We start from the raw sequence: 13,505 nt of genomic DNA on the forward strand, positions 1-13,505 counted from the left end.
CCCCGTCAGTGACAACAGCGCGTCAGTTAACACAGGCCGGCACGTGTTCAGCTGGAGACAAACCACACAACATGTGTGAACATACATAAACACAAAAACATATAAAAACACACAGGGACCAGCAGGCACAGATGCACAGAAACAGACGGACACGTAAAAAAAATCAGAGAAAAGTTAATTTTTGAAACATAAGTTGATTGTTTGATGAATGAATCGATTGTTTCAGAATATAAAAACTATATATAAAACTAAAAATGCCCAGCAGTTTAAACTGATGCCATCAAATTCAAAACTATTCAGTTGTTCAACAGAGAAAATCCTCACAACTTGAGAAGCTGGAAGAATATTTGTCTTTGATAAGTGATGTAAACCATTCAATAATATCTGCAGAATATTGGCCTACAGCTGTTGGAAGCTTCAGCTAAAAGACAAAGGTGGTTTCAACTTTCACAAGTCAATGTCAGTGAAATGGTGTAAATAGCCTTATTTACAGGGGGGGGGGGCGCGCGCTTCGACTGCTCTAACTCAAGTGGTGTTTTAAAATCAAAGAGGAAAATACGACGCAGAACAAACTCTTACTGTAAAACACCGAAGAACAAACAGAACGAATGTGGCCACAGTGAAGCAGCCGGGTGAAATAATCAATTGATTATCAAAATTGTAGTGGATTAAAGGTTCCCTGTGGAGAGCTAATGTTTTAATTAGAGAGGCCTCGGTCTTTGTTTGGATCAGCACACGAGGACACACATACAGTAGGTTAACATTATTCTACTCATCAATTACACCAAGAATTTTGCTTCCAAGGAAAAAAAAAAACAAAACACAGCATCAGTTGTTTGTTAAAATAAAGGGGAAAAAAGAAAAAGACTTATGTTTACATTTACCTAGTAAGGACTTGTAGTGTCTGCGTGATTTATGGTCTGTCGGGGGGAAAAGGCAGAAGGAGCACGACTGCTGATATAGAACAAACCTCCAAACCTCGTGAGGAGGAGGAGGAGGTCGGGCTGGTTGGACAGGTTGACAAAACGCTGGACTGCGACACAGGTGACCGCCTCACCGTTCACTGTCTCCTACTGACAGTCGATGCCGGTTTCTTATTACCATGACTACAATCACTCTCTAACCTTAAGCAAGTAGTTACTATTAACAAATAAACATATTCAGGATGATTTAACCGTGACAGCCGGGGCTCGCTTACCTTTAAGCGTCTTTAATCAGTGATTTGGTTGCATCCAAATGAATGCTAATGTTACTCTGTATGTGCTGGATGTGTAAAATATGTAACTGTTGACAACATCAGATCAGAAAAGGGTCGTATGAAAGGTTTAAATGCAAATATAAACAACAAATCTCTGTAAGGAACCTTTAATGTTCTGTAGATTCATAATGCACACACATATATATACTCAGACATACACAGAAACTAGACAAGAACATGCTGATAATGAAACACACACACACACACACACACACACACACACACACATAAAGACAAATAGAGGTGTTTCAAAGGCAGACTTAAAGTACAGACTGCACTCACAATCCAGAGGGTTGTCATTGTGCCAGCATTACGATAGGGAAGATTAACCAAAGGGATATAATTGGAGGGGTGGAGGAGTGTGTGTACATACATATATATATACTGTATATATATATATGTATGTACTTGTGTGTGCGTGTGTGTGTGAGGGGGTGGGGTGGCGCGTCTGTGTTTAACCGTTGTCATCATCAGCGTGTTCTCCTGCGTGCTCGGCCTAATCAGATCTGTCTCGTTACAAAAGAGTGAGTCCTCCTCTGGCTCCCGCACACAGCCGGGCTTCTGAGTCACAGCGTCAATACGCAGCTAATGTACGCCTTCTCTCTCCACAGCTCATTAAGACAGAATCATCATTTGACTTATCAGGGCTATTCTGGTCGCCGAGGCCAGAGGCGGATCTGGGCCTGTGCCTGGAGCGTGGAGAGTGTGGATGGGAGGATGGAGGAAATAGGTACAGAAGAAAAGAGATTCTGGTGGAGGCAGAAGACGGAGGCTGAAGGGATTTATGGAGCAAAAGAGGAACAGAAACAAGAAGTGATGGAGAGAGGATGGAGGGGTGGATGAAAGGAGGAGTGTGAAAGGATGGGATGTGGAGGAGCGGATGGATGGATGCTAGGTGGGGATTTGGAGGATGGAAAGAGGAATGAAGGGAGTGGTAGATGCGAGGAGGATAAGGACTTAGTGATGCAGGGATTGATGTGTGATTGTGTGTTTGAAAGGACGAGTGGACGGATGGATGGATGGATGGAGAAATGTGAGAAAGGGGTGCAGGAGAAGGGAGAAGCCGGTTGATGGAGTGATTGGCAGAAACAGGAGAGGAAGAAGAAACTTCTGAGGAAACCAGAAATGAAGATGGGAGGAATATTAAAGAAAGGAGGAGATGTGGAGGAACGGAGAGATAGAGAGCGGAGCGACAGCACATAGATTTATGGATGGATAGAGAATAGCAACGTGGATAGGTGGAGGGATGATTGATTGAGAGATGGGAGGATGAAGGGATTAGTGCAGGTAGGAGAAGCGGAGGTAGAGAGAGCTGGGAGAAGGGAGGAGAGTGTGAGTTATGGAGGGATGGTAAATGGACTGTACTTAAATAGCGCTATACCCAAGCAGAAAAGTGCCTCACAGTGCGCACACACACACACACACACACACACACACACACACACACACACACACACACACACACACACTGATGGTGGCTGAGTTACTATGCAAGGAGATACATTAACTATCAGGAGGAGTTTGGGGTTCAGTGTCTCGCTCAAGGGAAACTTCTACATGTGGTTCAGGAGGAGCCGGGGATCGAACCAGCGACCGTCAGATCCCCGGGCCGAAGCAAAGAGCATGGAAGGAAGATGATAGAAAAGAAGGGAATCTGAAAAAGTGTTGGGAAAAAGGAAAGACTGCAGGATGTGAGAATGGAGAAGGAAGAGTGGGAACATGGTGGCTGAATGAGATGATGGTGGAGGGAAGAGAGGACAAGAGGAGGGATGTGTGCTAGAACGGAGAGATGTAGACGGAGAGAGAGACGGAGGTATGATGAGTGATGTTCCTCTGCGTTCTGCCACCGTCCAATTCAATTAAAGGATCTTCAACACGGGCCGAGGATGACAAACACACAAACACAAACAAATGCATGTGCGAGGGTATTTACACTCATATCATACAACACACACACACACACACACACACACACAGGGACCTCAGCAGACAATCAGAGTGTTTCCTGCAGCTCAGAGTGACGCGTTAAATAACAACGTTTCAAGATTGCAGCTGAGCGGCCGCTGTCTCCGGTCTGCACTGCTGCTCTACACTAAACACACACACACACACACACACACACACACACACACACACACACACACACACTAGATGACAAAGACGGATGCTTCAGCTGCCTTTATTATCTTTCAATATGCAGGCTGTGTAACGCGTCCATCATCTTGTTATGCTGTATCCATGTTTCTGACGGCGTGGAATCGGAAGGAGTCAAAATGCTGAGTACACGCCGTACTTAATCTTCTGAGGCAGCGCTGCTAGACTGAATGAACTGATAATTTAACTGAATGCTGGATGATTTCACTCGAGCATCCTGATGAAGGTCTTTCACGGCTGAAAAGTCATGTTTTTAATCTCGCCGAGCTAATTAAAGCCGCTACGTGTAGCATTTTGACATCAATAAATCTTTAACACATTCATTTTGAGATATTAGGGTGATTACTGTAAACAAATACAATCATTGCCAAGAAAATTGGCAGATCCTCCAGTCACAACACTGTATTTTTACATTGTGTGCCAGTGAGTTGAGTTTAGTTTATGTTACCAAGCAAGAAAAAGTCTGTTCCATGTTATTTAGAACAGTTTAAGCCTTTAAAGTGACATTTTGATGTTTCATCATATTAGAGCTGTTAAATATGTGTTCTTTAGGTGAGAAGATTGATGCTGCTTCCATGTCTGTGCAGTAAATATGAAGAAGCAGCTGGTTAGCTTAGCTTAGCATAAAGACTGCTAACAGGGGGAAACAGCTAGCCAGGGAGTGGCTCTGCTGGCCAAGAAATATTTTCACATAAGCCCTCATAAAACCACGGCTTTTTCTTTTTTTGTGCTGATCACACAAACGAGATATGATGCAACTTAACCGAAACAGAAACAGAATAACTGTGTCTCCCTGTTTCAATTCTTTATGCAATGCTAAGCTAAGCCTCATATTTACTGTACAGACATTGAAAGCAGCACCAATCTTCTAGTTTACCTCTTGGTGTTTAGGTATATTTCCCCAAATAACAAACTATTTCCTTAAGAAGGGAGTGTGAAAATAAAATGTACCGATAACAATCAGCTATTAGATTCTAAATTCGGTTTACCCAAAACAAATATCAATATCACTGTATTTTCAGCCACCAACAGTGCAGGAAATAGAGCAAAGAGGAGCGAGAGAAAAAGCAGTAAACAGACGGATGAGTAGAGAAGTAGAATAAGAGAGAGGTAGTTCACAGATAAAGGGATAAGAAAGAGGCTAGGAGAGGATAAAGAGAAAGACCCAGAGTGAAACAAATGAAAAGGCTGTGGAGGGAGAACCACCAGAGGAATGAGACTCTTGTTAATATGAGAAACTGTCCTGAGTGAGATGCAGCATATGGGCCGATTAGGAAAGTCTCTGGTGTCTCCAGAGGCGTCTGTCTGTCTGTCTGTCTGTCTGCCTGTCGTCTGCAGGCTTTCCCAACCAGCCGTTATCACAGATACAGACTAATGCATACTTCCCTCAAGTAGCAGTAACTAATACTGAAATACTGAAATAAACAGGAGCTGTGGAGCCAACTGTGGTGGCCTGGGGGTTCAGGGACGTTACATTCACATCCGGCCGGGGAGCTGTGTTGCATCACATTCCTCGTGTCTTTCTCCCATCGCTTCCTGTCATCTGCTGCCAGCTGTCAATAACAGCCAGATAAAATCCTTACATACTCACAATACTTTAAAAAAAAAAGAGAAATAATCTGGAAATTATTGGCCAAATATAATGTTTTCTGTCCTTGAACTGAAAACCCTTTAGATCTAAATCTTATTTGAGGAAACTCTGCTGACAAATGGACTTTTAAGGATTGTTTGTGTTGTTTAAACTAAGATACTTACTCCAAGATAATATATAAAGTATAAAAATACAAAATAAGAGACAAAACAGACCCATAACTATACTGTAAGCTGAATACACACTGTGCAACGGTGGTGATATAATATACTTTACAGTACAGTGATTCTCGTCTGTACGGAGTGATGGCAGCTGGGAGGAATGACTTCCTGTAGCGTTCCTCGTCACAGTGGAGCTGAAGAAGTGTCTGACTGGACGTTTCTGCTGTTTGACCGGCAGGAGGTGGAGGGGATGTGAGATGTTCTCCATGATGCTCAACAGTTTCTACACCCAGCACCCGGGGCTGCAGAGAAGCACGGACCCAGCCTCCCTGATCAGTTTGGTCAGTTTGTTGGCCACCCCCCCTTCCCTCCATATTCCACTGCTGTTTTTATTCATCTCTCATCTCTCGCCTCCCCGTCTTTTCTCTCGCCTCCTCTCTGTGATTCGTCCAGTCCAGATGTCACGCTGGACACGCTGGACACGCCGGACACGCTGCGCTGTGTGGACCGAGTGGAGACCAGCTCCCTCTACTTGTTAGCAGACTGTTTATTCTGCAGCCATATCAGCCTCGCTGCCGTGTCAGCAGCAGGCAATTACAGAGCAGATCACCAGCCCTGATAATGTCATCAGACCAGGCCTCGCACACAAACACACACACACACACACACACATACACACACACAGTGAACACACTCACACAGACACAGGCATGTATTTATACAGGTCACAAGTTCACTGCTCAGTCACCAGCATGTTTATTCACACGCTTACTCACAATAGAAGAGATGGAAACTTTGAGGCACTTGTATTTAGGTTCTGTGCAACTTGTAACTTGTATTTCAAGGGATATATTTCACTTCTTACTCCACTGCATTGATTCGATGGCTCCAGTTATCAGTTACTTTTAAATCAACTTATTAAAAAGTACAACTATAATATTGTTTTGGAGCTTGACACATACTAGGGGCAAAAATCTGCATATTTTGACCTCTGATGCATCAATTTTATATTGGAAGTCCACTGTCTTCTACTGCTGTGGTTAAGGTAAAATCACTGGGTTTAAAATTGACCCAGTTTTGGTCAATACAGTAGCTACACAGCACAGTTAACTGGGTTAACTTTACCCAGTGCCCATTGTTGGCATTATCTATATATCACTCCCGGGTCACTGGATCAAAACAACTCTCGGATGATTTTCCACCCATTTGTACTGGGTAAAGATCACTCATTACTGAGTCTGCATCATATCAACCAATAGCTGCGTCAACCCAGTTAACACAGTGATTTTGAGTGTGTATCATTTCGGCAAAAAAATGACTTGGGTTTAGAAGAACTTGTGGTTTGTGTTAAAAATTACTAGTTCACTCAGGTGAGGGGGTTTCGTCTTCGTGATTACAGTAACAGCCACATGGTTAAGGTTATGGGGATGAGCAGCGCTGCTTCTTCAGGGCAGACTGGACGCTACAGTGACTCCGTATCGGACAGTAATGAGACGGTCCGGCCCGACTGGGGCTAGCTGGTTAGCACTCGAACTTGAGTAGAAGAAAAAAAGTGATAGAAATAGAAGCAAAACAAGAGTTAACATTGGCCTCGCTCTCCACCGCTGGAGAGCAAAGGAATACAGTTTGATGCTGAACTCGCAACGTCGCAAGGTAAAGCTGTCGATGCTAATGTTGGCTATGTAGCAATAGCTCAACTTCTACTGCTCCTTTAAAGTCCAACGTTTTGTTTTGTTGTCCTCGCTTTGAAAACTTAGTGGCTCCAAAAATCACCCTTTCCTCCTTCGCATCCAGCAGACAAGAGTCACGATTGCTACGGCCACTAGAACACGTCATTTGAACGTAAACAATTTAGGGCATTTAACCACTGACGCTCTCGTTTTAAGGGACATGTGCACACATACACAAAGGAAAACCCTCCAGCAGAGGGGTTCTCTCTGTGCTGAGTTCATCGCCTCTCGTCTGCTCCGTGATGTATAGTGGCCACTGTGCTGACATCATTGATGTAACCCTGAGTGCTGATTAACAGCCCTTCCTGGTCGAGGTGCACAGATAGAACCACGGCCGCCTGCGAGTCGTCTCATTGGATTTTCACAGAGGCAAAGCCCGAAGGATCCGTCTGAAGCCCTCAATATCCACTTATCATACGCAACATTAATATCTGCAACATTATTATCCAGAATCCACTGAGGACTGCAGCGCAATGGAAGTAACTTTTTTTTTTTTTGTTAATACTTTCATGTCTTACCCTCTGGGTACGAGACAGCTTGAGTATGAATATTTTATCATGTGTATTTAAGAATTTTGTTCCTAAATGAGACATCCTCCAGAATGGCTGTTACCACAAAATTAAAACAAATCATTCAGCAATGTAAGTCTTTTGTTGACACAAAAATAACCACTGAAAGCTACGGTTTATTCTGGAGATAGTTAACAACGACTCTCAGGTAATACTGTATTCCAACAGGGAAAATACAGTCATTCATTCTTTCTTTTACCCATGTAAAGGCACTACAGCTCGCATGGTCAGATTATGAGACGATGGGCCCCTGATCACAGACGCGTAAAAACCCTTCTCATGTAGGAGCGAGACACTGATACTGAAAGAGACACAAAACGACTACAAACAACGTGTTCGGTGTCTCTTTCAGTGACGTTTCGCAGGTGAACCTGAACTCTTCAAGTGCTGCTGCTGGTTCAAACAATGCACCTGAACCTCAGCACTTAGTTCACGCTGGAGATGAAGAGAGGCCGTGTGACTGCTGTTCAAAGCTTCCTGCCACTTCAGATCCGCACTGACACTCCCCTGCACACATACACAAAACACTACAGCACACTATACAAAATATTACTGAACTGAAAGAATGACTGGGATCCACAGCTACTCTCATTTGTTGTTCTTGTTTATATTTCTTTACCAATGTTGCTGTATTTTAATGAATTTTACTGTGGCCTCAGTTTGTGGTGCAGCTGTCATATGAAGAAACTAATTAAAATTTTGACCTAGTGATGGTGCTAGACGAGGAGTCGAAGTCATTTGTTGTTCTTGTTTATACCCCATTTTTGATACTATTTATATTTGGCATTTACCTGTAGTGGTTAGTTTTAGGCGAAACGTCTTCCACAGACAAATACAAGTCCAGTTGCCTTCGATTTAATTGAGAGAGAATAAAACTAAATTGACCTGACGAATAGGAACATTCCACACACTCACTAGTATCGTAGTTTTCATTGTTAGTGGCTGAGTCTGCAAGAGGTTATAATCGGCCTTCTGAGCAGCGCTACTTCTTCAGGGCAGGTTGGAGGCTACAGCGAGTCGCTAGTGTAAAAGCAACGAGTTGGGCCTGGGCTAGCTGGTTAGCATGCTAACTTCAGTAGAAGACAAGACGTGAGAGAGGCACGAGTTAACTTTGGTGTTGCTTTCCACTGCTGGAGACAGCTGTTGGTGAGTATAGGGCGGAAGTTGAACTCACAATGTTTCTTGACTAGTAAATAAACAGCTAATGCTAACGCTGGCTATGTAGCAATAGCAAAACTTATAACAAACAGCTCCTTTAACTGAGCTCTGTGACTTTCCAACGAGAAATGCGAACAGTCATTTCAAACAGAGGCTCTGTGCCATCCACGGCTGTTCACAGATAAACCACACCACACGCACACTCCCACTCACACCTCTGAGGCCACTGCTGAGACTCCCAGAAATAAACTATTCTGGTCAAAATAAATCAGCACTAGAAGCGAGAGAGAGAGAGAGAGAGAGAGTGGTGGAGTGTCGCTGCTGTAAGAACGATGCAAAGCACCTGACTCGGCCCTCCTTAGAGCGTGAGGTGTGTCAGTGTGGAGCGAAGTTGTTCTCGGGGGGAGCACGAGAAGGTCATCACTGACACCAACATTAATGAGAGCCCACATAGAAGGTTGGTGCCCCTGCTGGCCCTCACCCGTGCGTTCAGACAGGCCTGACACTGTGGTGTGCCACCGCCATGGCAGGTAACAGCGCAGCTCATCCATATCTCCGTGCTGAGAACAGCCCCCACACACCTCTCAGGAACAATTACTGCTCTTCCAGCTCCTCATCACAGATGGTGAGGGCTTTCAGAACGACTCTCCCCCTCTCTCCCTCCTCTCTCCTCTATCTGGGGCTCATTGTCTCTTTGGTTGACTGTGTCTGTCTCTACCCTCTCTGTCTTTTTTTATGCTCAGACTATTTCTGTCGCTCCCTCCTCCCTCAGTCTCTACAGCCATCCTCCTCCTCCTCCTCCTCCTCCTCCTCCTCCTCCTTCCCCACTTTCCCTCTCTCTGTTTCTCCCAGCTCGAAATTCAACAGTTCAATTTAAATCCATTACACCTAAGCCCCTGACAGAGTGTGGCATCCATGGCAACCGTTACTAGACAACAATCTCGCTGCGACTCTGCTTCCGCAGCGAGGCCAGCGGCGGCAGGGAGATGCTCTGAAGGCATGTGAGGCGTTTTGACATTAACGCTTGTGTCATTCGCTAAGTGACGGCCACCGTCCTTCAACTGCAACCCCAATCAGGGATGGGAAGGGATCGCAGCATAAATCACGTCAGGCTGATGGAATAAAATGCATTTGTTTAAAAGCAGCAGCATCATGGTGATTCAGAACAGAGGAATGAATCTAATTTGATAACAATACGCCAACCTTCTATTGCCATTCCCCGTGCATGGCTGCCCCTGTAACCCCCCTATCTGCTGTGCATGATGGAGAGTGAATGTGGACACGAATACAGCAGCCGCAGCAGCAGCAGCAGCAGCGACGGCTGAAGAAGCCCTACTTCATGGCTCCGTCCTTGAAGAAAGAGTAAAGACGCAGTAAATCACCAACACGTCGTCTCACATCCTACACTAACTACTGTACAACAGCACAGTAATCACAGCAGAGAAAGTCGGCTCTGACCTCCACTCTTAGGAGGCGGTGCTGTAAGTATACACTGCAGTTCCACCATTGTCCCGATTCATAGAAAGTTGGGCAAACAATGTACATAAAGATAAAGATGCACAGGGAAAAATATGCAAGCTTATAATCACAATCAGGGATAATTAAAGGGACTGTTCATGCAGCGCTTCCCACAATAACACTGCATCACTGAATTACCATTTAATTGCATGTTGATACAATCAATGCTGCTTTGACAGTTAGCTCAGCGCTAGCAAAGAGGGGAAAAAACATCCTGTATTTCTTTTCTGGAAAGGAATGACACGGCAAAACAAGATATCTGCCTTTTACAATAAGTGACGACTATTCGTGCAGAAATGATTGCTGCTATTAAAGCAACACACATGACTAACTATTGTTAAGGTTATTGTTGAGGTATGTGAAAGACATTTTTTAATGTTAAAGCTATGATCCTTATGATTTCCATGAACTCAGACTCCCATTTTATTATTTGAGGTCAGCCTTTTGTCTGTAAGCGTTATGGTTACACTTCTACATTTAGTAATTACGTCTATATATAGAAGTTTTCATCCACCACTCCTATGGCTTCAAATTACCTTCACATATGAGGGATTCATGGGAAATGAGGCCTGCATGTAATCCAGCTTAATTTTATCTCATTGGTATGAACCTTGCAGACCTCAGTTGTGTATTTCTCCATAGTGAATGTTCATTTGGTGGCTTATTCAAAAAACTAATCTGCAGAACAAGACATGTTCATGTTAGTAAGTTAGATAAGGAGATTTTAGCAGGAAATTCAATGTGGGTTGCTGTTCAGTCTGTAACTTTTGTGCAGTCAGCGTGACCGTCTGCCTATAACAGAGCAGTGACATAACTGCTTTGAGCAAAGATTTTATTTGTCTGTATGGAAACAAGTTCTCCGGAGGTTATGCTATTCAAATGAAGTAATGCAAAGCCAGGGTTACTCCTCAGAGAAATCAAAAAACATAATGTCCTGTTGTCTTCAAGGAGAAAACAGCAGATGAAACAAAATGCAATTTAATTCAAGTTGGACTGGAGTTATTGCTACTTCTGCTTCTTCACATTAAAAACCTTCAGCTAGCTGACAGTGACCGCGAGTGTTCATCCGAAAAATGTGTCTACAAAACAACATCCTTTTTTGTATTTATTTGTTTTTAATCACTTTTAAATATTGCAGGGAGTGATGAGCCACAATGAACTGTTGATTAAATCAGATTGCAGTTGCTCGTGACGGAGTTCGTCTGGCTGCACTACAAACAGATATACCAGTTGCCTCCTGTCTGGCAGATTAGCTGCTGGAGGAGTGTTTAGAGATCTGGGACCTGTAGTGTTAAACCACACTTGCTGATAACAGTAACCGCGGCTGTCGCCAAATTAATCAGGATCACAACTTTAATAAATCAAGTTCCCTACTTTTAAATGACCATTTTTCAATCAAAGGAAGTCGAGTAATGTAGAAAGTGCATTAACTCTTCATAACCTTCATTATCATGTCACACCCTGCCTCCGACATTCCTCCTCGTGACCCCCCGAAAGAAGTGGAGCTTTAATGAAGTCGGGGTCTGCGAATGCATGAATAGTGCTGGGCTCCCATTTGAATTAAATCTGTTCATCCGTGCCAGTGTGATTTCTCTGTGGTGCTGAGGCAACCGAAGGCCCTGTGAGTCGTGACATTTGCGCCATGGATGGAGGAGCAGGCAGGGAGGTGAACACCCATCTGCCTATATCCCTGACCACTAATTCCAAAACCCAGCGCAATACATAGGCTTCAACTGGAATGATGAGAGGTGAAAGAAAAGCATACAGCGTAAGTCAGATGTGTTTGTGATAAGATCTTCCAACACGTTTCCTATTGGGACGGGTAAAAAGAGGAACACACGCCTCTAGATTCTGCAATCAAACACATTGGCAAACACAGACACAAACAAACCTGCTTCCATATCTCAGACTCACTGAACGAATCCTGCAGCTCAGGTCACCTGACACACAGTCCTTGGGGCGTACTTTACGATTACATAATAATCTTTACTTAAATCCATGTCTTGCATGGGGAATAGTATCAGTGTCACACCATCCTAATTGACACAGTAAGGTAATCCCTCTCAGATTTCATTATTAATTGTGTCATCTGTATTCAAAGAGAGCTTTGAAAATAAGCCAAGAGTGAACTTTGCTGGGACTTTGCAGACAACAGAGAGGGGATTTAAGAGATTTTAGAGTGAGTAAACTTCTGTTAGCTCTGGACGGAGCCAGGCTAGCTGTTTCCACCTGCTCTCCTTTATGGTAAACTAAATTAACCATTCTCTGGCATTAGCTTCAAATTTAATGGACAATTATGAAAACTGTATCAGTCCTCTTACCTAACTTTCAGCAAGAAAGCTGATGAGCACATTTCCCAAAATGTTGAACGTTTAAATACAAGCTGCCTTAAGGGCACCTGATCCAGTACGTGGTTCATATTAAAGGTCCCATATTGTATAAAAGTAGATGTCCATGTCTTTTCTGATTATAAAGCAGGTCTAGGTTCAATATTAATACTGAGAAAGTATCAAAGTGCTGAGTCCGCAGAGAAACGCACACAGCCTGTATTCAGAAACTGAGCCTTAAAACCAGCCGTCAGGACTTATGTAACTTTGTGATGTCCCGACAAAGCAGTTACCGCTCTCAGCCACGCTCCAAGTGGTGTTTACCTGAAATCTGCTATATTTTTTATGCAATCACTCAGAAAACAGTCAGCCTGAGCCTCTCTTCTGATTGGCTCACTGACCTGTTGTTCCTAGAGCTCCAGAGAGATGAGATGTAAAACTACATTGAGGTGGTTTTTGGTGCTTAAAACCCACAGATTTGGATACTTTCATCTGCATTGTTTGACTTTCCAGATACCTTCTGAAGTCTCCAATGTCAATCCACTGTCACCATCCATCCACCAAACTTTTTTGCTGCTCTTCCTAAACCGAGCTGCGGTTACAAAACAGACCGAGGTCGTGGGGTCACGTCCCTGAATCACCTACCAACAGGTGGTGAGGTCGCTGCAGCTGCGGCGAGCGACACCTGTTCCCCATCGCTCACTCACCGAGGTCCCGCTGCTTCTGCCGTCAGCAGCTGAAACAAGGGCAGGGCTCGCTAAGCCTCTGCAAAACTGATTGTGAAAAGCACCAGGAGACAGCTCAAACGACAGGTATTAGCAGAGCAGAGGCTCCTGTGAGTCATTAGCTCAGGTAATAATGGATTGCTTTGTGGGAGGTTCTATTGTGTAATGATGCATATGATGGCATAAGCCCTCATTTAACGACATATTAGGCCTATAGTGAATACAATTTAACTGAGACCCACGTAAAATGTGTCATTTGATCAGCAAATGATGTTTAATCCGCAGATCCTCAGATTATCACTTCCTGTCTGTCC

The 13,505-nt window shown here is 43.9% G+C and overlaps 1 protein-coding gene across 6 annotated transcripts in view; it reads right to left on the reverse strand.

The window, feature by feature from the left end:
• Positions 1-13,505, reverse strand: part of LOC111225635 (sodium/calcium exchanger 3-like) — a 97,857-nt gene that overhangs the window by 11,443 nt on the left and 72,909 nt on the right. The window contains exon 4 of one of the 6 annotated variants that reach the window (XM_022750628.1): positions 6,187-6,218. The exons of 3 other annotated variants lie outside the window; for them this stretch is intronic. In XM_022750628.1, coding sequence (XP_022606349.1) covers positions 6,187-6,218 — 32 coding nt within the window. Of the gene's footprint in view, positions 1-6,186; positions 6,219-6,483; positions 6,499-9,219; positions 9,254-13,505 lie in introns of all 6 variants that reach the window. 2 more of the 6 variants (XM_022750626.1, XM_022750623.1) reach the window with 2 other exon arrangements.

The sequence above is a fragment of the Seriola dumerili genome, unplaced genomic scaffold, assembly GCF_002260705.1.
Source record: "Seriola dumerili isolate Sdu_G_001 unplaced genomic scaffold, Sdu_1.0 BDQW01000149.1, whole genome shotgun sequence".
NCBI classification, from domain to species: domain Eukaryota; kingdom Metazoa; phylum Chordata; class Actinopteri; order Carangiformes; family Carangidae; genus Seriola; species Seriola dumerili.